This window comes from Branchiostoma floridae, chromosome 13 (genome assembly GCF_000003815.2).
Source record: "Branchiostoma floridae strain S238N-H82 chromosome 13, Bfl_VNyyK, whole genome shotgun sequence".
NCBI lineage: Eukaryota > Metazoa > Chordata > Leptocardii > Amphioxiformes > Branchiostomatidae > Branchiostoma > Branchiostoma floridae.
Window position 1 is genome coordinate 8,775,535 of NC_049991.1, and position 24,381 is coordinate 8,799,915.

Genomic DNA, 24,381 nt, shown 5'->3' on the forward strand with positions numbered 1-24,381 from the left:
TGTACCTGTACTCTGTGAAAAAAGTACTGAGGGTGCGGTGTTACTCAAGGTTTGTTTTCTTCAAAGACAACATCTTGGACTTGCCATCCCATCCAAAGAACTCTATTTGCACAAGATGTTCCTATTTTGTTGTTGTTGTTCTAGGATGTTACAGAGGAGGAGGAGCAAGAGGAAAAGACAAAAACTGAGGATCTCATCCTGAAGTATGTCAGATCAACATCACTAGATCTTAGACTTAGAGCTATAATTATATGTCAAATGTGTGTGTGGAAGGGGGGGGGGTACCAGACTTTACGGATGGATGCCTGTATACTCTTTTGAAGCAGTGTGCTGGTTTCTTTACATCTGGCTTTATATCCCACCAGAGCACCTAACTGAAGACAAGTGCTGATTTTTACCTGAATCAAGTGAGGTAATACTAATAGGTGTTAAGTGCCTTCTCCAATTGCACAAGTTCCAGGACTGTCTCCAGGACCCATGAATAATTTTATCCCTTTCGTCCCCAAAATTACAGGAAACTATTGAAAAATGTACCTTCATAAACTCAAAATGACATATTTAACTAGGAAAATCAACATAGGCTATTGAGTGCCATTAAGTGGGACGGACAAAAATTTAAAGCCGGAGACAGCATGGGGCACAACTATGGGGTCTGTCAGAGATTCAGATCCAGACTGTAAGTTCCCAACCCTGACCACCATGTTTGTTTTCCAGGGAGCAGGAACTGTCCAACCTGATCCATGAGGGGAGGTTCCTGAAGGCCATAGGTCTGGCTATCACACTGGAGCAGCCATACAGGGTACTCACTATTGTTACAGGTGGGCAACTAGATATACTAATATATACTGTGTATTAGCCAATATGTTTTATATCGCTGATGTTATAGTAGTCGTCATGGACCCTTAAAAAAAGCACTGCAAAATATTACATAGATATATGTTGTAGAGTTTAAAAAATACATTGCACAAATGCTGTCTTCTTTGCAGACATCTTGAAAAAGCCTGAAGGCAAGTCCCAACTGGAGAAGACGCTGAAAAAACTTCGAGAGGATCAAATTGGTAAGTCACTTTTTGAGTAAAATGATTCATTGATTGGGTCAAGGAAGGTACAGACTATAGTGCTTTAGTATCCTACCAAAGGTTTTTCAGTAGCAAGATGTGTTTTTAGGCCACGCCAATCTGTATAGGTCTGATGTGCAGTATGTACCTTTAAAAATCTTAAATCCAAGACGATAAATTCATGTGGCCTTATACGTGTTCCTTTACAGATGCTGTGTTAAAGTTCGTGGTCCAGTGGAACACCAACTCAAGGAACTGCCACCAGGCCCAGGCTGTTCTATCTATCATCCTGAAGAACTTCCCCCCAGACCAACTGGCCCAGTTCCCCAGTATCAAGACTGCCATTGAGGGGCTAGTGCCTTATACAGGTACGTAGGGAATGAGGGTTTGGACCTTGTGACATCAATTACATTATGATGATGTCAGCTATACAGAGTCCTTGATTGGCTCTTACAATAACTTCATTACAGGCTAGTTATAATACCATTGGTGGACAGTCTGCAGAAAATATATGCAAGGCTACTATTAGTACTAAGTTAAACTCAGTTACTTTACTGACAGATGTATCTGTATAACTGATATAACTGCCCTTTGGTGTAACACACCAGCTTCACAGGCAGTGTGGCAGCAGCTTTTGCATATATATTACACATGGCGACCTTTCACACCTAACCTTTGCACATCTAGCCTTAGTCGTTGTTTAAAGTGATGTGGTACCTATTGTACATGGCACAAGTTCCGCACAATAGGGTTTTGAGTAAGGTACATTTAATTAGAACAGAAAATAATCATTTTTTCGCCCTCAGCACTTCTTCACCATACAGGACACCATAGTTCTGTATGACATGTTGGGGGCACATAGAAAACACCTTGTGGATATCCAATGTGCCCTCCTGCATCAATAGAAGGGCACAATTTCACCCCACATACATGTACAGTCTCTCTACATGTGAGAGCTTTATGTTTCTGACTTATAATAATTAGAGAGAAGATATAATATTTCATAATTGGGAGTTATAGAGAGAACTCCTAGAACATTTCTTGTCTACTCAAAGACGATGTTCAGAATACTAGTAGTTGTGACATTTGCCTTTTAGATATCATATTGTGTCTTTTTCATAACCCGTAACCTACATGTAGCTATAGAGTAGTGTTCTGGCCTTGTTGCATATGGCATGTATATGTGGAGACCTTGACATTCATGAGTAATTCAGCTCAGACTGTAAATTGTTTTTTTTGTTCATCCAGACTTATATTTGCAGTAGGCAGTAGTATTTTGATTGAAGTTTGCAGTGGAAACGATTTTGTTGTTAGATAGCCCACATATTCTAGGTGTCATGATTTTTTCAGTGAAGAGATCACTGATAAAAATGTGGGAGTAAAATCAGGATTTAAAGAAAACAGACAACAACAAAACTGTTTATTAACTTTCAAATTCAAGACTTACAGTGTAGTTTATGCCTTTTCATACCAAGCAGACTGAACACCATAGCATAAATGGTGACTTAACGATAGCCTTTATACCATCCGGAAAGTAGTTCGCTCAGGTGTTGATTATAAGCTATATACAGTCGCTTGTTGCATTTATTATACACTATATACTAGTCGCTTCTCTGCTGCTACGCCTGGGAACCTTGACCACGTTAATGTCTGGAAGAGGGTAATGATTGGTCTCTACACATAAGTTAATTAAGGAATGGGTTGAAGCGATCATTGGAACACCCGAAAAGCTGTCTGTTGCCAGGTAGCTAGGCTAACTTTATGACAGATGTTGATGGAATGTTGTAGTGCTGTTATATGAAGCAATATCCTCCATATCTGGGCTTGTTTCAGAGCGCCACTTCCAGCGGCTGAACAGACTCCTGCAGCAGGCCATGTTTGTGGAGTACACGTGGCAGCAGATGAGGACAGCCACAGAGCAGGGGTTAGTACAACCACTATCACTCACAGTTACGTACGGAATTGTGGATGTTATTTAATGCCACTGCAACACACAGTGATTTTTATGTTATATTGCTTATATGGCATGTATGTTGCAAAACATTAACAGAATTGTTCAAAGTATGACATATTTTGATAACTCCAACTATGACTCTTATCTTGATTATATTCTTTTCCACAGATCTACAGAACCAGAGGAATCTGTAAGCCGGCATGACACTGAAGATGCAAGCATGGAAGACTCCAGCAATGGAGATGTGTCTTTAACCTCAGACTCTACTGGACAGGAGCTCAACAAGTCATCCGAACAAATCCAACAGACAAGACCATCCCCAGAACTGAGACCAAAAAAACAAGTAGAAGAAGTCACAATCTCCGATTCCTCGTCCGAGAAAAGCTTCTCTGATTCGTCAGACGCGCCAGTCATGATTGTAGACGTACAATTGAAGCCAGCAACTGAAAATGTAACCACACAAAGTGGCAGTCCTAAAGATATCGGACAATCGGTGGGAAAGAAGAACTCCAGCCAAGAGGACAGCTCAGATGAAGATTGGGATGCTGTTCTGGCAGCCATGAGGAAATCGGACGCCAACAAAACAAAGGGACCTGCGAAGGGGAAAACCCCTGCCAAACAGGGACAGAAAAACAAAATGTGTCCAGTCAAAACTTCTGAATATTCAAATAACAAGAGGAGAAAGTCCAGTTCTAGATAGACATAGAAAATATCTGTCTGGTGACTCAGTACCTGGTCTGTTTGGTTCAAAATTGTGTACCTTTTTTTTTCATTGCTTCGTAGAGACCTTGTGTGGGATAAGGACATTACTAATCCAATGTATAAGTCTGTATCATTAGAAACATTGTTAATATGCATAACTTTATTTTCTGAGGATTTCGTGTTAAAGTTGGACATATAAGGAAAATGACGAGTATTTTGATAGATGCAGCATAGTTTAATACATAATGACTTTTGTTACAGTGCCAAATACCTTATAGCCCATGAAAACTACATTTAATAAATGTAACATTTTTGACTAAAATTTGAAAGATGATACTGATACATAGTACATTGATATATACATGAGTTAGAGGTATATCAAAACACAATAAAGCTAGACATTCTATGATCCTTTTTGCACTCCTTTTGAAATAGTAAATTATAAATATATTAATAATAGTATTACAGCTTTTACCGGTATGTACAACTTATGAAGGTCAGTACCAGACCAGATACCAAATATTATCAAATAATCAAAGCAATCCATCCAAATATTACTAGCTTCGTGCTGTTAAACCACCTAGTCACAAATAGCATATAAGCTACAAATACATGCTACTAAAACCATAACAGTCCTGAACATTAGGGGTGGGTACCAGTATGTTGTACCAGTACAAAACCTTTTTCTTATTGGACCGGTCCGGAAAAAACAGACCTGAAAAAAATCGGTGGACCAGATGTTGGACCTATTGGACAATGAACAGATTATATGATCGGGCATTCAGACATTTGGGGGCTTACCGGTCGAAGAAAATAACAGCGAAGTAGAGTGGAGTCTTTAGTCATTTGTACAAAGATTTACAGTCAATCGTGCAGGGATAGTTAGCCTTGTAGGATTTCAAAACGCCATTGGGAGTCCAATACGCCACAAACCAGTTTTTGTGGCGAAATGGACCATTGTTTTGAGTATTGTCCATTCATAAGTTTTCACATACTGAATCAGGTCCAGACCTGGACCTCTGGACCCGAATTTTCTGTACTGGTACCCGTCGCTACTATACATCAATAGGTTACACCTGATGAAGACTTATGTCATCAGCACCAACCCTATCTCCTTCATAAGGGCTGTCTGACCTGAACTTCCTGATTATCAATGATATCAAGACAACGATTGATACCGATATCATTACTGCAATGTGGCGGACTCTGACCTGCGGTTCTGTGTTGTCCATTAGGTGGGTTGCAGTAGACCTTGTGGTGTTACAATACCCTGTAAAAACTTTGGTTGCAGTAGATGAAGGGGATCGTCGGGGTTTACTTCGAGGCAAAGTCGTACTTCCATAGTATGCCTCTTCTAGTTTCCCAAGAACTTCAGCAGTAGCGCCTTTCCTTTGAGTCTGTCTTGGCTGAAGCTCGGACACCTTAGAAGTTGTGGAGACCAGTTTCTCATCTCTGCACCCTGTGAGATACTGCGAGACGTTCCACAAGGGTAGACCTTTCAGGTGATTTGGTCTGGCGCAAACCATGCCATCGGTTTCAAAGGCACCGAATATACAGGTGTCACACTGCACACAGGCTCTCAGAGGGCTCTTCTCTGTGTTCATGGTTTCATGCCAGCATTTGAGTCTGGTGATTAGCCACAACATTGCGCAGTCACAGCGAAACGGGTTGTTCGCAAACTTGGCAAAACCCAACTTGGGGAAACCGAGCTGGTGGTAGGAGAAGGAGGAAAGCCTGTTATCTGCCACGCCCACAAATCTCAGATGTGGGAGGTCCTTGATGACCGCACCCACGTTCACGTGCACAAGTCTGTTGTAATCCAACTTGAGGTACTGCAAAGCCGGCAAGTTTCGAAGTAAAAGCCACTCAACCGTTTCCATACGGTTCCATCGAATGTTCAGTGAAGTAAGGTTCTTTAGCACCGGGATTTCGCGAAGATTCTTGATGCGGTTGAAGGAAATGTCCAGCGTGATTGTATCTGACGGTAGCCCCTCAGGTATCGCAGTGTACCTGTTGTGAAGGTCCTTGTGGATACAAAAGATGTTTAGTTGTGAAGTTGGCGTCCCGTCTGGTGTGGTCGGAATGACACAGCCCAGTGGCAAGGCGCGGTCTTCCGTTGAAACAAGCCCAAAGTATGAGACGATAGTAATAAGTGCGAAGCATTTCATTGTCAGAATTGTGGTACCGACACACTCCATGTTACCACACTAGTATTTCTGTATACGTAATAACATGGAGGTTGGTAATAACTGACCTGTTGGTTCTTTAGTCCTTGAAGTAAGTTTACCTTTTACACAATGCTTGGCACGGACATGTGGAGTACGATGTACATGTAAGTGGATAGCAGTCTTGAATCTAACTTGTCTACCTGCTGCACAGAATGTGACAGACACTCAGCTCGGGGCAGGCAGACGTATGGGGTCATTAGCCTTGGAATATTCAACAATGTTTTTTTTTAGTACTAGTATATTTCAACACATGGTGTGATGCTCCATTCATACATGTATACAGAACACATATGCAATACCAAGGACGTTGTATCAAGGAGGTTATATACTGAGCGTTGTAAAGGTAAAGAAAATAAGGGCCATCTATCTGCTTGGATGTATCAGAAGAAGACATAAGAAGAACACACCAACAAAAACACCATCCTATCCTATAGGGGAAACATTTATTGAAAGACGCTACCTAGGAGACCAGACACTGCACGCCTAATTACATTACGTGTTGCACGAGCCTCCCCGCCTTACTCATTCGACTGGACCTTCTCCAAAACCAAACAATAAAATAACTCACTAATATATCGACTTAGAAACTGTAGAACTGGTTGAAAGTACTACAATTTCGTTGTTGTGGTTACAGTATACTAGTAACAAACAGGTCGTTGAACTATCATTGTCATTATGCATATTCATGAGGTGTCCACACAAAGAAGTCATTAACATATTACTCGACAATCCTTGACAGGTGCAAACAGGTGAGAGAAAGATAATGATACAATTTCAAGTTCACAAATAGCGCAATTTAAAACCAATTTGAACTGCAAGAAAGGTGCGAGGACGACAAAAATCGACCATGTCGTGTGTATACAACAGTAGTAAACAATTTGTCGATCTTTCTGTTGGTGACGTCAGGAGCGGAATTTCGGTCTTGTAATTTTGCCACGGCGAGAAATCGTTTTCTTTCAAAAGCGATGCAAGCGGTGACCAACTATCGGTACTCTGGTTTCCCTTCAGTACCTACGTACAAATCTTTCGCCTTTTACTAAAGATTTCCGTGGAGGGGTGCAATCAATGAGTCTATAACTCAATTTTTCCCTGCCCTGTCCCGACCAGGGCTCCTAATAAACCAAAGAAGTTCGCATACACTGATTGTCAGCACTGTGCATTCTAGCGACGTCAGCATGGCGTATTTCATAATCCTACTTTGCACCGCTACAGTGTAAAGAAAGAGGTCCCAAGTGATTTATTGGCAAAATCGTTAGGGAATACCGTGAATATACTTAACTTTAACTATTCAAAAGTATTGAAAAGCATTCTTGAAAACAAAAGTGCAAAAGTATTCTCGAAAACAAAACTGCAAAAGTATATTATTGTCAACAAAACTACAAAGGGAAAAAAAAACCGCCAAACGGACAGAAAAACAAAATGTGTGCGGTCAAAACCCCAGAATATTCAAATAACAAGGGGAGAAGGTCCAGTTCTAGAAATGCGTAAAAATATCTGTCTGGTGACTCATGATCAGGTCTGTTTGGTTTAAATTTTTTATATATTTACTATCTTTTTTTTTCGCTGATTTGTAGAGACCTTGTGTGGGATAAGGACATTACTAATCCAATGTATAGGTCTATATCACAACAGTTATTAAAAACATTGTTAATATGCTGATCCATTGATAACTTTGTCTGAGAATGTCTTCTTAAGTTGGACATATGCGGTAAGGAAAATTACGAGAATTATGATACCCGGTAGATGCAGCATAATTTAATGTATAATGACTCTTGTTACAGTGCCAAATACGTTATAGCCCATGAAAACTAGCAGCATCTATTGTTATGATTAGTATTATTGTTTACATTCAGTTTCATTACCATTGTTATTTAATCATTTCATTTATTGCTGTCTATTTATGTTTGCCTATGTTTGTGATGAATATGTTTAATTTCTTTTTATGTAACACGCAGGGCTCCACTGAAAAGCAGTGCAAGAGCACTGAGCTTGGACCACTCTGGATAAAGATTACAGAAATAAAATAAAACTACATTTGATAAATGTAACATTTTTGTCACACTTTGGACTAGAATCTAAAATATGATGCTGATACAAACTATTGCTATTAGTACATATTGATATATACATGTGTTAGGTAATATCAAGACACAATAAAGCTAGTCATTCTACGGTCCTTTTTACACAGCTTTTTTATGTATTTTTGAAATATAGCTTTTATGTACAGGCTATGTAAGTCAACACCAAACCACATATGTAATATCAATCATTGCAATCCATCCAAATATCATTAGCTCTGTGCTAATCAATCTAGTCACAAATAGATAGCATCTACAATGTAAGCTTCAAACACATGCTAATAAATCATAACTTTCATATACATCTATAGGTTACATCTGATGAAGACTAATGTCATCAGCACCAACTCTATCATCTCCTTCGTAAGGGCTGCCAGACCTGAACTTCCTGATTATCAATGATATCAAGACAACGATTGATACCGATATCATTACTGCAATGTGGCGGACTCTGACCTGCGGTTCTTTGTTGTCCATTTGGCAGGTTGCAGTAGACCTTGTGGTGTTACAATACCCTGTAAAAACTTTGGTTGCAGTAGATGAAGGGGATCGTCGGGGTTTACTTCGAGGCAAAGTCGTACTTCCATAGTACGCCACTTCGAGTTTCCCAAGAACTTTAGCAGTAGCTTCTTTCCTTTGAGTCTGTCTTGGCTGAAGCTCGGACATCTTAGAAGTTGTGGAGACCAGTTTCTCATCTCTGCAAGCTGTGAGATACTGCGAGACGTTCCACAAGGGTAGACCTTTCAGGTGATTTGGTCTGGCGCAAACCATGCCATCGGTTTCAACGGCACCGAATATACAGGTGTCACACTGCACACAGGTTGTCAGAGGGCTCTTCTCTGTGTTCATGGTTTCGTGCCAGCATTTTAGTCTGGTGATTAGCCACAACATTGCGCAGTCACAGCGAAACGGGTTGTTCGCAAACTTGGCAATACTCAACATGGGGAAACCGAGCTCTTTATAGGAGAAGGAGGGAAGTTTATTGTTTGCCACGCCCACAAACCTCAGATGTGGGAGGTCCTTAATGACCGCACCCACGTTCACGTGCACAAGTCTGTTGTAATCCAACTTGAGGTACTGCAAAGCCGGCAAGTTTCGAAGTAAAAGCCACTCAACCGTTTCCATACGGTTCCATCGCACGTTCAGTGAAGTAAGGTTCCTTAGCACCGGGATTTCGCGAAGATTCTTGATGCGGTTGAAGGAAATGTCCAGCGTGATTGTATCTGACGGTAGCCCCTCAGGTATCGCAGCGTACTTGTTGTGAATGTCATTGTGGATACAAAAGATGTTTAGTTGTGAAGTTGGCGTTCCGTCTGGTGTGGTCGGAATGACACAGCCCTGTGGCAAGGTGCGGTCTTCCGTCGAAACAAGCCCAAAATATGAGATGATAATAATAAGTGTGAAGCATATCATTGTTGTCCCGACACTCTCCAAGTATTACCATACTTAGTATTTATGTATACGTAATAACAAGTGGGTTGGTAATAACTGACCTGTGGGCTCTTCAGTCATCGAAACGTTTCCTTTTTTGATAATACTTGGCGTATGGAGTACGATGTAAGTGGATAGCAGTCTTGAATCTAACTTGTCTACCTGCTGCACAGAATGTAACAGACACTCAGCTCGGGGCAGGCAAACGTATGGGGTCATTAGCCTTGGAATATTCAACAATGTTTTTTTTTTACTAGTATATTTCAACACATGGCGTGATTCTCCATTCATACATGTATCCAGAACACACATGCAATACCAATGACGTTGTATCAAGGAGGTTATATACTGAGCGTTGTAAAAGCAAAAGTAAAAAATAAGGGCCACCTATCTGCTTGGATGTACCAGAAGAAGACCACACCAACAAAAACACCATCCTATCCTATAGGGGAAACATTTATTGAAAGACGCTACCTAGGAGACCAGACACTGCACGCCTAATTACATTACGTGTTGCACGAGCCTCCCCGCCTTACTCATTCGACTGGACCTTCTCCAAAACCAAACAATAAAATAACTCAATAATATATCGACTTAGAAACTGTAGAACTGGTTGAAAGTACTACAATTTCGTTGTTGTGGTTACAGTATACTAGTAACAAACAGGTCGTTGAACTATCATTGTCATTATACATATTCATGAGGTTTCCACACAATGAGGTCATTAACATATTACTCGACAATCCTTGACAGGTGCAAACAGGTGAGAGAAAGATAATGATACAATTTCAAGTTCACAAATATCGCAATTTAAAACCAATTTGAACTGCAAGAAAGGTGCGTGGACGACAAAAATCGACCATGTCGTGTGTATACAACAGTAGTAAACAATTTGTCGATCCTTTTGTTGGTGACGTCATGAGCGGAATTTCGGTCTTGTAATTTTGCCACGGCGAGAAATCGTTTACTTTCAAAGGCGGTGCAAGCGGTGACCAACTATCGGTACTCTGGTTTCCCTTCAGTACCTACGTACAAATCTTTCGCCTTTTACTAAAGATTTCCGTGGAGGGGAACAATCAATTAGTCTATAACTCAATTTTTCCCTGCCCTGTCCCGACCAGGGCTCCTGATAAACCAAAGAAGTTCGTATACACTGTTTCTCAGCACTGTGCATTCCAGAGATGTTAGTATTACGTATTTCTTACACACAGCAACAGTGCCGATATGTTACCTTCCTCATGACAGTTGCTAAGGGGTGGGTATACGGTTTACCGGTACAAAACCGCGTTTTTTTGGACCGGTTCGGAAAAACCGGACCTGAAAAAATTCGGTGGAACCGATGTTGGACCAATTGGAAAAGGAAAATATGATCAGGCATTCGCACGTTTTGGGGCTTACCGGTCGAAGAAAAAAGCAAGAGCGAAGTCTATGGTCATTTCTACAAAATTTTTCAGTAAATCGTCAAGAGCCAGTTAGCCTTGCAAGACTTCAAAACGCCAATGGGAGTCAAATACGCCACAAAATAGATTTGTTTGTAGCGAAATGGACCATTGTTTTGAGTATCGTCCTTTCACAACTTTTCACAGTTGGACCTGGGCCTGATCCTCTGGACCTGAACCGGACCTGCGGACCTTAATTTTCTGTACTGGTACCCACCCTTAGCAAGGAGCTTGATAAAAGCTCCTTGCCCTTAGTAATTACTGATAATACTTTGCACCGCTACAGTGTAAAGAATGAGGTCTCAAACGCTTTATTAGCAAAATGATTTGGGAATACTGTGAGTACATGCCAACGCGCTTCTGTCAATGATTGTTCCATGTGCTTCAACTTTGTTGTTCTATGACGTCCATTTGTTATATGACGTATAGGGAACATGACGTAACACAAAGAATGTCGAACATGACAACCAGTTTTGTTTGGAGCATTTCGAACGATGTCGCTCCGACGCAACATTCGATTCAACCTAGGAGCACAGCTATCTCCGGTCCTTCCTCTACAAATAGTAGGAGATTCACCTTCAGTTCTAGTCCAGGTGGTCAACTTTTGTACGAGAATATGACCATCTTAAAAAACGTGACATGTGGAGGAAGAGGAGAATTTCGATCTTCAGTAGAAACTGTGTTTCGTGTGGAGAAAGAGGGCCATGACCGTCCGCCATCCCTCGAACTCAGTCAAGTCTCCGACCAGGTAGGAACTGTAGTTTGAGTTGATTACTCTCCAAGCAGAGGTTAAGATCCGACTTTTTTTTTACGTTTTATACGTCTTTATCGGGCTTTTTCGCCGCGAGACATCAACTGCATGACAGACGAGTAGCCTTGTGTATTAAGTTCGCCAAAACGCTTGACCAGGAACTGCTCCCACCGAGAATGAGCAACGGCGATGGACACAGGATGAGTACTAGAAACTCACACAAATACAGACCTATTAAATGTAAAACAAACAGGTATAGAGATTCACCGGTTCCATACATGACAAGGCTACTGAACGAGGACATGTGAGGCAGAGGCTTATATAATTGAGAATTCTTTTAGCGTTTATGATCTGTATTGACGGATCTGTTTTGACTGATCTGTATGTAACAGTTGTCATATAGTTGGTGATTTCCCGAATATTTCAATTGTCTATATCCAAGTTTCTAGCAATTTGTGAAATTTTAATGTGTATTAAGATTTTAATGGAATTATGCCTGTAACAAAGTGTAAGTAATACGTAATTCAGCCACCCCGGCTGCAATGTATTTACAAATAAACCATTCATCATCATCATCATCATCATCATCATCAAAATGGTACAAAATAGAAAGCCCGATAAAAGCGTCTAAAAAACAGTCGGAGCCTAACCTCTGCTTAAAGAGTATGAGTCGATGGCCATCTCTGTTTTCTAGATCTGTGTGTATGCAGTGTACGTGTGTACTGTTACAGTAGCTGTACACCGCTTGTGGCTTTTCATGGATTTATGAAGTCTTGCTCAGACGTTATCTACATTCAGTAAGGTTACCGCTTCTCTTGAAAGATTGTTCCACCAGGAAAACATGCTGTTGGTAAAGACTGAAAATAGTACTGTTACTGAAGTTTCCTTTGTTTTGTGAGCTTGCTTCCCTTGGCTATATTTTCTATTTCCCACATGGCATCATACTTTCCGCGAAGGCATTTAGATTCTAAGTGTTTACTGTAACACGCAATATTTGATATTTTACTAGTCCAAGAGTAGCCTGGGTACCATCCGCGTAGTAGTTCGCTCATATGTTCGCTTCTGCTACCCACAGAGAATAGCAAAGAAGCGACTGTGTATAGTGTAGTACATAACTGGGAGCGAGAAGCGACTGTATAGAATAGCGTCGAAGCGAACCCTTATCCGGATGGTACTTGGCTAACATTATAGTGACTAAGTTGAGAATCCCAGATGTTCCGACGCCGAAGCCGGTCAGACAAAACCGTCTTTCTACTATAATTCCAGCTTCAACAACATTGTGTAGAGCGAGAGACCATGTTGGTGCCCCGTACTCTAGATATGATCGTACTGTTGACTTTTACCACAGTAAAAAAACGTTCACAACAGGCCTGCTATCTGTAATGCCTTGCTACTGACTATTCTTGAAATAATGTAACTGATAAAATTGTACTCTTGTTGAGCAGATATAGACTTTCTAGCTTTTATTCATGTTGCATCAGTCTAAGGAATGCTTTTTATTCATTTGATATAAAATGTACAAGTGAAATCGGGGAGTCATATAGAGCAAGTCATTGAACTTGTCCCCGTGTTCTATAATGTCATCAAACAACGTTATAAAGAACATGTTGTTCTAAGAAGTCGAACATGACAACAAGTTTGTTTTGCGTCATTCGAACAATGTCGCTCCAACGCCGTGTTAACAGTTGAAGTAAACACGTGAGCTAAACAAAACAAGTCTTATTTTCAGTTCTAGTGAAATCGCGTAATACAAGAAGCCATTTATCCCAATCTTCAGAAGCAGGTATGTTCTAAAAGGAAATAGAGGAGCTTTCCGATCTTCAATAGCATCTGTGTTATCTCTGCAGAAGAGGAGTATTCCGATCAACAATAGCAGCCGTGTTATGTGTGGAGAAGAAGAGGAGTATTCCGATCTTCAATAGCAGCTGTGTTTTTTTTGTGGAGAAGAAGAGGAGTATTCCGATCTTCAATAGCAGCTGTGTTATGTGTGGGGAAGAAGAGGATTATTCCGATCGTCAATAGCAGGTGTGTTATGTGTGGAGAAGAAGAGGAGTATTCCGATCTTCAATAGCAGGTGCGTTTTGTGTGGAGAAGAAGAGGAGTATTCCGATCTTCAGTAGCAGGTGTGTTATGTGTGGAGAAGAAGAGGAGTATTCCGACCTTCAATAGCAGTTGTGTTATGTGTGGAGAAGTAGATGAGTATTCCGATCTTCAATAGCAGCTGTGTTAAGTGGGGAGAAGAGGAGGAGTATTCCGATCTTCAATAGCAGCTGTGTTATGTGTGGAGAAGAAGAGGAGTATTCCGATCTTCATTAGCAGGTGTTTTGTATGGAGAAGAAGAGGAGTTTTCCGATCTTCAATAGCAGCTGTGTTTTTTTGTGGAGAAGAAGAGGAGTTTTCCGATCTTCAATAGCAGTTGTGTTTTTTTTTTGTGGAGAAGAAGAGGAGTATTCCGATCTTCAATAGCAGCTGTGTTTTTTTGTGGAGAAGAAGAGTAGTATTCCGATCTTCAATAGCAGGTGTGTTTTGTATGGAGAAGAAGAGGAGTATTCCGATCTGCAATAGCAGTTGTGTTATGTGTGGAGAAGAAGAGGAGTATTCCGATCTTCAATAGCAAGTGTGTTGTATGGGGAAGAAAAGGAGTATTCCGATCTCCAATAGCAGCTGTGTTATGTGTGAAGAAGAGGAGTATTCCGATCTCCAATGGCAGTTGTGTTATGTGTGGAGAAGAAGAGGAGTATTCCGATCTGCAATAGCAGTTGTGCTATGTATGGAGAAGAAGAGGAGTATTCTGGTCTTCAATTATGGCAGCTGAGTCTTGTTTGCAGAAGAAGAGTATTCAGATTTTCCATAGCAGCTGTGTTATTCTTGTTTTGTACTTACTAAAATTTAATATTTAGCATCCATCTCTATGCCTAGTGTTCTCATGTACAATCGTTGGTTGGGCGTAATTTAACCGTTACTGTTTTTGTTTGTCGACGTCAGTTTAACATTTATCGATCTTTAGATTAGTAAAGTCAACATTACCACTGAATTGATTCGTTTATAAGAATGCATCGATATCCTTTTACTTTGGGGAAATTGGTGAAATAGCTTTGCTTTGTTTATGTATCGTTAGAAACCCCAGAGAATTTGATTGGTTGTTTTGCACAAAGGCTCTGGTGCACGTCCCCTATTTTTTGCCTTCTTTATTGTGGAAAGGTTTTTTAGGGGTTGCGTGGCTGGCAAACAACAGTTTTCTCAAAATTCACTGGAACGCTGAGAACATATTTGAAAATATTTTCATTTTTGTTTCAAAGGAACCTGGAAATAAAACGAAACTGAATACGTCATGATCAATTCTACTTGGCGTGTTTAGTTTTGTTTTACTTAAAGGTTGTGCTTGTGCTTACTGTAAACATGCCATCATATGATACAATCATTTTCATTTGTGGACTTTTTGTTTCGACTATTGTAAAATGTTAAGGACGTTTCTATTTCGGTTTAATTTCTCTTCACGTTTCGGCACTTCTTAAATCACTTATGTATATTAGATACGTTTTCTGTTTCGGACAAGTTATCATCAGTTGGAATTTCTATTACATTTGGCTTTGATTACAAAAGAATGTGCGATTACTAATCTTTCTGTTTCGGTCTAGTTTTTGCCCATTATTTATGTGAGTTTTGACACTTCTCACTTTAAAAGTTACTGTAATATTTTACAGTTTTGGGTTTGTTTATGAAAAGTATCGTTCGATTACTGACGTTTCTCTTTCGGTCCAGTTTTGGCCCCACATCTCTGTACGTTTCGACACTTTTGTCATTTTAAAAAATTGCATCTTTGTCAGTTATATTTGACCGTTATTTTGGATTTCATCCGAAAAGGTTTGTGCGATTACTGACGTTTTTGTTTCGGTCCAGTTTTGGCCTCTCATTTCTGTTCTTTTCGACACTTCAGGATTAAAGTTGGCCACACGCGGTGTCCAAGCACTCGCGCCCATCCTACAAACGAGTGTGTGTATTCATTCAGTGTGGTGTACATGTATGTGTGGACTGCTGTGAGAGTCTGATGTACAGGTGTGATGCAGAAACTAGTGTAATGTGATTTCTTCTTGTGGAACGACATAGATGGGTCTACACATGCGTTTTCGGAGTCGACTCAGCAGAGTTAACATTTTGGGCATGTAATTTAGGTAACTGATGCGTCAATTGTAGGTGAGACCGTGACGGCGGAAGGCCATGATAGGTTCTGGACTACTGTATCAAAAACTTGAAGACCACACATTTAAATCCATCTTGAGTCGGCGCGGTACAGGGAGTCAGAATCGCAGCTGAGGCAATGGGCGCGTGGCCCCGTACCTAAACCCAACACTCCCGAGTGTCGATTCCAGTCCGGAGTCGACTACAAAATGCGTGTGTAATCTCCGATTCCTCATCCGAGAAAAGCTTCTCTGATTCGTCAGACGCGCCAGTCATGATTGTAGACGTACAATTGAAGCCAGCAACTGGAAATGTAACCACACAAAGTGGCAGTCCTAAAGATATTGGACAATCGGTGGGGAAGAAGAACTCCAGCCAAGAGGACAGCTCGGATGAAGACTGGGATGCTGTTCTGGCAGCCATGAGGAAATCGGACGCCAACAAAACAAAGGGACCTGCGAAGGGGAAAACCCCTGCCAAACAGGGACAGAAAAAAAAAATGTGTCCGGTCAAAACCCCAGAATATTCAAATAACAAGAGGAGAAAGTCCAGTTCTAGATAGGCGTAAAAATATCTGTCTGGTGACTCAGGACCTGGTCTGTTTGATTCAAAATTGTGTATCTTTTTTTTTTCATTGCTTTGTAGAGACCTTGTGTGGGATAAGAACATTCAATTAACTAATCCAATGTATAAGTCTGTATCATTAGAAACATTGTTAATATGCTGATCCATGCATAACTTTATTTTCTGAGGATGACGTGTTAAAGTTGGACATATAAGGAAAATGACGAGTATTTTGATAGATGCAGCATAGTTTAATACATAATGATTTTTGTTACAGTGCCAAATACCTTATAGCCCATGAAAGCTACATTTGATCAATGTAACATAGTACATTGATATATACATGAGTTAGAGGTATATCAAAACACAATAAAGCTAGACATTCTATGGTCCTTTTTGCACTGCTTTTGAAATAGTAAATAACAAATATATTGATAATAGTATTACAGCTTTTACCGGTATTTACAACTTATGTTGGTCAATACCAGACCAGATACCAAATATTATCAATTAATCATAGCAAACCATCGAAATATTATTAGCTTGGTGCTGTTTAATTACAAATACAAATGTAGCATGTAAGATACAAACACATACTACTAACTCAAATAAAACCATAACTTTCCTGTACATTAGGGGTGGGTATCAGTAAGGTGTACCAGTACAAAACCGTTTTTCTTACTGGACCGGTCCAAAAAAAACGGACCTGAAAAAAATCGGTGGACCGGATGTTGGACCTTTTGGAAAATGAACAGAATATATGATCGGGCATTCACACAATTGGGGGCTTACCGGTCAAAGAAAATAACTGATAAGTAGAGTGGAGTCTATAGTCATTGTGTTACAGTCAATCGTACAGAGGTAGTTAGCCTTGTAGGATTTGGGTGTCTAATACGCCACAAACCAGTTTTTGTAGCGAAATGGACCATTTTTTTTAGTATCGTCCATTCATGAGTTTTCACATACTGAATCAGGTTCGGACCTGGACCTCTGGACCCGAATTTTCTGTACTGGTACCCGTCGCTACTATACATCTATGGGTTACACCTGATGAAGACTTATGTCATCAGCTCCAACTCTATCATCTCCTTCATAAGGGCTGCCAGACCTGAACTTCCTGATTATCAATGATATCAAGACAACGATTGATACCGATATCATTACTGCAATGTGGCGGACTCTGACCTGCGGTTCTTTGTTGTCCATTTGGCAGGTTGCAGTAGATCTTCTGGTGTTACAATACCCTGTAAAAACTTTGGTTGCAGTAGACGAAGGGGATCGTTGGGGTTTACTTCGAGGCAAAGTCTTACTTCTATAGTACGCCTCTTCTAGTTTCCCAAGAACTTTAGCAGTAGCCCCTGTCCTTTGAGTCTGTCTTGGCTGAAGCTCGGACACCTTAGAAGTTGTGGAGACCAGTTTCTCATCTCTGCAAGCTGTGAGATACTGCGAGACATTCCACAAGGGTAGTCCTTCCAGGTGGTTTGGTCTGGCGCAAACCATGCCATCGGTTTCAACGGCACCGAATATACAGGTGTCACACTGCACACAGGCTCTCAGAGGGCTCTTCTTTGTGTTCATGGTTTCGTGCCAGCATTTGAGTCTGGTGATTAGCCACAACATTGCGCAGTCACAGCGAAACGGGTTGTTCGCAAACTTGGCAATACTCAACATGGGGAAACCGAGCTCTTTATAGGAGAAGGAGGGAAGTTTGTTGTTTGACACACCCACAAACCTCAGATCTGGGAGGTCCTTAATGACCGCACCCACATTCACATGCACAAGTCTGTTGTAATCCAACTTAAGGTACTGCAAAGCCGGCAAGTTTCGAAGTAAAAGCCACTCAACCGTTTTCATGCGGTTCCATCGCATGTTCAGTGAAGTAAGGTTCTTTAGCACCGGGATTTCGCGAAGATTCTTGATGCGGTTGAAGGAAATGTCCAGCGTGATTGTATCTGACGGTAGCCCCTCAGGTATCGCAGTGTACTTGTTGTGAATGTCATTGTGGATACAAAAGATGTTTAGTTGTGAAGTTGGCGTCCCGTCTGGTGTGGTCGGAATGACACAGCCCTGTGGCAAGGTGCGGTCTTCCGTTGAAACAAGCCCAATATATGAGACGATAGTAATAAGAGCGTTTCATTGTCAGGATTGTGGTACCGACACACTCCAAGTATGTTACCACACTAGTATTTCTGTATACGTAATAACAAGGAGGTTGGTAATAACTGACCTGTTGGTTCTTTAGTCCTTGAAATAAGTTTACCTTTTACACAATGCTTGGCACGGACATGTGGAGTACGATGTACATGTAAGTGGATAGCAGTCTTGAATCTAACTTGTCTACCTGCTGCACAGAATGTAACAGACACTCAGCTCGGGGCAGGCAGACGTATGGGGTCATTAGCCTTGGAATATTCAACAATGTTTTTTTAGCACTAGTATATTTCACCACATGGTGTGATTCTCCATTCATACATGTATCCAGAACACACATGCAATACCAATGACGTTGTATCAAGGAGGTTATATACTGAGCGTTGTAAAAGCAAAAGTAAAAAATAAGGGCCACCTATCTGCTTGGATGTACCAGAAGAAGACCACACCAACAAAAACACCATCCTATCCTATAGGGGAAACATTTATTGAAAGACGCTACCTAGGAGACCAGACACTGCACGCCTAATTACATTACGTGTTGCACGAGCCTCCCCGCCTTACTCATTCGACTGGACCTTCTCCAAAACCAAACAATAAAATAACTCACTAATATATCGACTTAGAAACTGTAGAACTGGTTGAAAGTACTACAATTTCGTTGTTGTGGTTACAGTATACTAGTAACAAACAGGTAGTTGAACTATGATTGTCATTATGCATATTCATGAGGTGTCCACACAAAGAAGTCATTAACATATTACTCGACAATCCTTGACAGGTGCAAACAGGTGAGAGAAAGATAATGATACAATTTCAAGTTCACAAATAGCGCAATTTAAAACCAACTTGAACTGCAAGAAAGGTGCGAGGACGACAAAAATCGACCATGTCGTGTGTATATAACAGTAGTAAACAATTTGTCGATCTTTCTGTTGGTGACGTCATGAGCGGAATTTCGGTCTTGTAATTTTGCCACGGCGAGAAATCGTTTTCTTTCAAAAGCGATGCAAGCGGTGACCAACTATCGGTACTCTGGTTTCCCTTCAGTACCTACGTACAAATCTTTCGCCTTTTACTAAAGATTTCCGTGGAGGGGAACAATCAATGAGTCTATAACTCAATTTTTCCCTGCCCTGTCCCGACCAGGGCTCCTAATAAACCAAAGAAGTTTGCATACACTGATTGTCAGCACTGTGCATTCTAGCGACGTCAGCATGGCCTATTTCATAATCCTACTTTGCACCGCTACAGTGTAAAGAAAGAGGTCCCAAGTGATTTATTGGCAAAATCGTTAGGGAATACCGTGAATATACTTAACTTTAACTATTCAAAAGTATTGAAAAGCATTCTTGAAAACAAAAGTGCAAAAGTATTCTCGAAAACAAAACTGCAAAAGTATATTATTGTCAACAAAACTACAAAGGGGAAAAAAACCGCCAAACGGACAGAAAAACAAAATGTGTGCGGTCAAAACCCCAGAATATTCAAATAACAAGGGAAGAAGGTCCAGTTCTAGAAATGCGTAAAAATATCTGTCTGGTGACTCATGATCAGGTCTGTTTGGTTTAAATTTTGTATACATTTACTATCTTTTTTTTCACTGATTTGTAGAGACCCTGTGTGGGATAAGGACATTACTAATCCAATGTATAGGTCTATATCACAACAGTTATTAAAAACATTGTTAATATGCTGATCCATTGATAACTTTATTGTCTGAGAATGTCTTCTTAAGTTGGACATATACGGTAAGGAAATGACGAGAATTATGATACCCGGTAGATGCAGCATAATTTAATGTATAATGACTTTTGTTACAGTGCCAAATACGTTATAGCCCATGAAAACTAGCAGCATCTATTGTTATGATTAGTATTATTGTTTACATCAGTTTCATTACCATTGTTATTTAATCATTTCATTTATTGCTGTCTATTTATGTTTGCCTATGTTTGTGATGAATATGTTTAATTTCTTTTTATGTAACACGCAGGGCTCCACTGAAAAGCAGTGCAAGAGCACTGAGCTTGGACCACCCTGGATAAAGATTACAGAAATAAAATAAAACTACATTTGATAAATGTAACATTTTTGTCACACTTTGGACTAGAATCTAAAATATGATGCTGATACAAACTATTGCTATTATAGTACATATTGATATATACATGTGTTAGGTAATATCAAGACACAATAAAGCTAGACATTCTACGGTCCTTTTTACACAGCTTTTTTATGTATTTTTGAAATATAGCTTTTATGTACAGGCTATGTAAGTCAACACCAAACCACATATGTAATATCAATCATTGCAATCCATCCAAATATCATTAGCTCTGTGCTAATCAATCTAGTCACAAATACATAGCATCTACAATGTAAGCTTCAAACACATGCTACTAAATCATAACTTTCATATACATCTATAGGTTACATCTGATGAAGACTAATGTCATCAGCACCAACTCTATCATCTCCTTCGTAAGGGCTGCCAGACCTGAACTTCCTGATTATCAATGATATCAAGACAACGATTGATACCGATATCATTACTGCAATGTGACGGACTCTGACCTGCGGTTCTTTGTTGTCTATTTGGTGGGTTGCAGTAGACCTTGTGGTGTTACAATACCCTGTAAAAACTTTGGTTGCAGTAGATGAAGGGGATCGTTGGGGTTTACTTCGAGGCAAAGTCGTACTTCCATAGTACGCCACTTCGAGTTTCCCAAGAACTTTAGCAGTAGCTTCTTTCCTTTGAGTCTGTCTTGGCTGAAGCTCGGACATCTTAGAAGTTGTGGAGACCAGTTTCTCATCTCTGCAAGCTCTGAGATACTGCGAGACGTTCCACAAGGGTAGACCTTTCAGGTGATTTGGTCTGGCGCAAACCATGCCATCGGTTTCAACGGCACCGAATATACAGGTGTCACACTGCACACAGGTTGTCAGAGGGCTCTTCTTTGTGTTCATGGTTTCATGCCAGCATTTGAGTCTGGTGATTAGCCACAACATTGCGCAGTCACAGCGAAACGGGTTGTTCGCAAACTTGGCAATACTCAACATGGGGAAACCGAGCTCTTTATAGGAGAAGGAGGGAAGTTTATTGTTTGCCACGCCCACAAACCTCAGATGTGGGAGGTCCTTGATGACCGCACCCACATTCACGTGCACAAGTCTGTTGTAATCCAACTTAAGGTACAGCAAAGCCGGCAAGTTTCGAAGTAAAAGCCACTCAACCGTTTCCATACGGTTCCATCGCACGTTCAGTGAAGTAAGGTTCTTTAGCACCGGGATTTCGCGAAGATTCTTGATGCAGTTGAAGGAAATGTCCAGCGTGATCGTATCTGACGGTAGCCCCTCAGGTATCGCAGTGTACCTGTTGTGAAGGTCCTTGTGGATACAAATGATGTATACCTGTGAGGTTGACGTGGTGGCCTCGTCTGGTATGTTTGAAACAAAACAGCCCAGTGGCAAGGCGCGGTCTTCCGTTGAAACAAGTCCCAAATATGAGACGATAGTAATAAGTGCGAAGTATTTCATTGTCAGGATTGTGGTACCGACACACTCCAAGTATGTTACCACACTAGTATTTCTGTATACGTAATAACAAGGAGGTTGGTAATAACTGACCTGTTGGTTCTTTAGTCCTCGAAATAAGTTTACCTTTTACACAATGCTTGGCACGGACATATGGAGTACGCTGTAAGTGGATAGCAGTCTTGAATCTAACATGTCTACCTGCTGCACAGAATGTGACAGACACTCAGCTCGGGGCAGGCAGACGTATGGGGTCATTAGCCTTGGAATATTCAACAATGTTTTTTTTAGTACTAGTATATTTCACCACATGGCGTGATTCTCCATTCATACATGTATCCAGAACACACATGCAATACCAATGACGTTGTATCAAGGAGGTTATATACTGAGCGTTGTAAAAGCAAAAGTAAAAAATAAGGGCCACCTATCTGCTTGGATGTACCAGAAGAAGACCACACCAACAAAAACACCATCCTATCCTATAGGGGAAACATTTATTGAAAGACGCTACCTAGGAGACCAGACACTGCACGCCTAATTACATTACGTGTTGCACGAGCCTCCCCGCCTTACTCATTCGACTGGACCTTCTCCAAAACCAAACAATAAAATAACTCACTAATATATCGACTTAGAAACTGTAGAACTGGTTGAAAGTACTACAATTTCGTTGTTGTTGTTATAGTATACTAGTAACAAACAGGTAGTTGAACTATGATTGTCATTATGCATATTCATGAGGTTTCCACACAATGAGGTCATTAACATATTACTCGACAATCGTTGACAGGTGCAAACAGGTGAGAGAAAAATAATGATACAATTTCAAGTTCACAAATACCGCAATTTAAAACCAATTTGAACTACAAGAAAGGTGCGTGGACGACAAAAATCGACCATGTCGTGTGTCATACAACAGTAGTAAACAATTTGTCGATCCTTTTGTTGGTGACGTCATGAGCGGAATTTCGGTCTTGTTAAATTTTGCCACGGCGAGAAATCGTTTTCTTTCAAAAGCGGTGCAAGCGGTGACCAACTATTGGTACTCTGGTTTCCCTTCAGTACCCACGTACAAATCTTTCGCCTTTTACTAAAGATTTCCGTGGAGGGGAACAATCAATGAGTCTATAACTCAATTTTTCCCTGCCCTGTCCCGACCAGGGCTCCTAATAAACCAAAGAAGTTCGCATACACTGATTCTCAGCACTGTGCATTCCAGCGATGTTAGTATTACGTATTTCTTACACACAGCAACAGTGCCGATATGTTACCTTCCTCATGACAGTTGCTAAGGGGTTGGTACCGGTACGGTGTACCAGTACAAAACCGTTTTTTTCTTATTGGACCGTTCCGGAAAAAACGGACCTGAAATGATTCGGTGGAACCGGATGGTGGACCTATTGGAAAATGAACAAATTATTTGACCAGGCATTCGCATGTTTGGGGGCTTAGTTATTTTTACTAAGTTCTACAGTCAATTGTACAGAGCCAGTTTAGCCTTGTAGGATTTCAAAACGCCAGTGGGAGTTGAATACGCCACAAAACAGATTTCTTTGCAGCGAAATGTACCATTGTTTTTAGTATCGTCCATTCACAAGTTTTACACACTAAATCGGATGCATTTTCAGGTCCGGACCTGGACCTGATCCTCCGGACCTGGTGCTGCATTTTCTATATCGGTACCCTACCCTAGTCATTATGCATATTCATGAGGTGCCCATACAATGAAAAGGTCATTAACATATTTCCCGACAATCCCACACAGGTGCAAAATAGGTGAAAGAAAAACAATGATACAATTTCAAGTTTACAAATACCGCAATGTAACGTTAAAACCAGATTGGAATGTAAGAAAGGTGTGTGGGCGAAAAAAAAATTGACCATGTCGTGTGTATACAACAGTAGTAAACAATTTGTCGATCCTTTTGGTGGTGACGTCATGAGCGGAATTTCGGTCTTGTAATTTTGCCACAGTGAGAAATCGTTTTCTTTCAAAAGCGATGCAAGCGGTGACCAACTATCGGTACTCTGGTTTCCCTTCAGTACCCACGTACAAATCTTTCGCCTTTTACTAAAGATTTCCGTGGAGGGGAACAGTCAATGAGTCTATAACTCAATTTTTCCCTGCCCTGTCCCGACCAGGGCTCCTAATAAACCAAAGAAGTTCGCGCATACACTGATTGTCAGCACTGTGCATTCCTGACGTTAGCATTACATAACGTTATACCTTACACATGGAGTCCTCGGCGGCGGGAATGTACTGACCAATCCTACTTTGCACCGCTACAGTGTAAAGAATGAGGTCC

General features: G+C 40.7%; 1 protein-coding gene and 5 non-coding genes across 7 annotated transcripts in view; all 6 read left to right on the forward strand.

The window, feature by feature from the left end:
• LOC118429126 (transducin beta-like protein 3) overlaps positions 1-16,704 on the forward strand; it is a 27,281-nt gene extending 10,577 nt beyond the window's left edge. The window contains exons 20-26 of one of the 2 annotated variants that reach the window (XM_035839521.1): positions 145-203; positions 715-818; positions 987-1,058; positions 1,268-1,426; positions 2,892-2,982; positions 3,181-3,372; positions 16,043-16,704. In XM_035839521.1, the coding sequence (XP_035695414.1) occupies positions 145-203; positions 715-818; positions 987-1,058; positions 1,268-1,426; positions 2,892-2,982; positions 3,181-3,372; positions 16,043-16,382 (1,017 nt within the window). In that variant the 3' untranslated portion in view covers positions 16,383-16,704. Of the gene's footprint in view, positions 1-144; positions 204-714; positions 819-986; positions 1,059-1,267; positions 1,427-2,891; positions 2,983-3,180; positions 4,126-16,042 lie in introns of those variants that run through there. The other variant, XM_035839520.1, reaches the window with a different exon arrangement.
• Positions 6,931-7,053, forward strand: LOC118429805. Its single transcript, XR_004832791.1, has one exon. It is a non-coding gene; the product is annotated as a U5 spliceosomal RNA (small nuclear RNA).
• LOC118429806 lies at positions 10,454-10,576 on the forward strand. The gene has a single exon (XR_004832792.1). It is a non-coding gene; the product is annotated as a U5 spliceosomal RNA (small nuclear RNA).
• Positions 16,705-19,565: 2,861 nt separating the features above from the next.
• On the forward strand, positions 19,566-19,688 carry LOC118429800. The gene has a single exon (XR_004832787.1). It is a non-coding gene; the product is annotated as a U5 spliceosomal RNA (small nuclear RNA).
• A 3,429-nt stretch (positions 19,689-23,117) lies between these two features.
• Positions 23,118-23,240, forward strand: LOC118429802. Its single transcript, XR_004832788.1, has one exon. It is a non-coding gene; the product is annotated as a U5 spliceosomal RNA (small nuclear RNA).
• An 858-nt stretch (positions 23,241-24,098) lies between these two features.
• On the forward strand, positions 24,099-24,221 carry LOC118429804. The gene has a single exon (XR_004832790.1). It is a non-coding gene; the product is annotated as a U5 spliceosomal RNA (small nuclear RNA).
• The last annotated feature ends 160 nt before the right edge of the window (positions 24,222-24,381 follow it).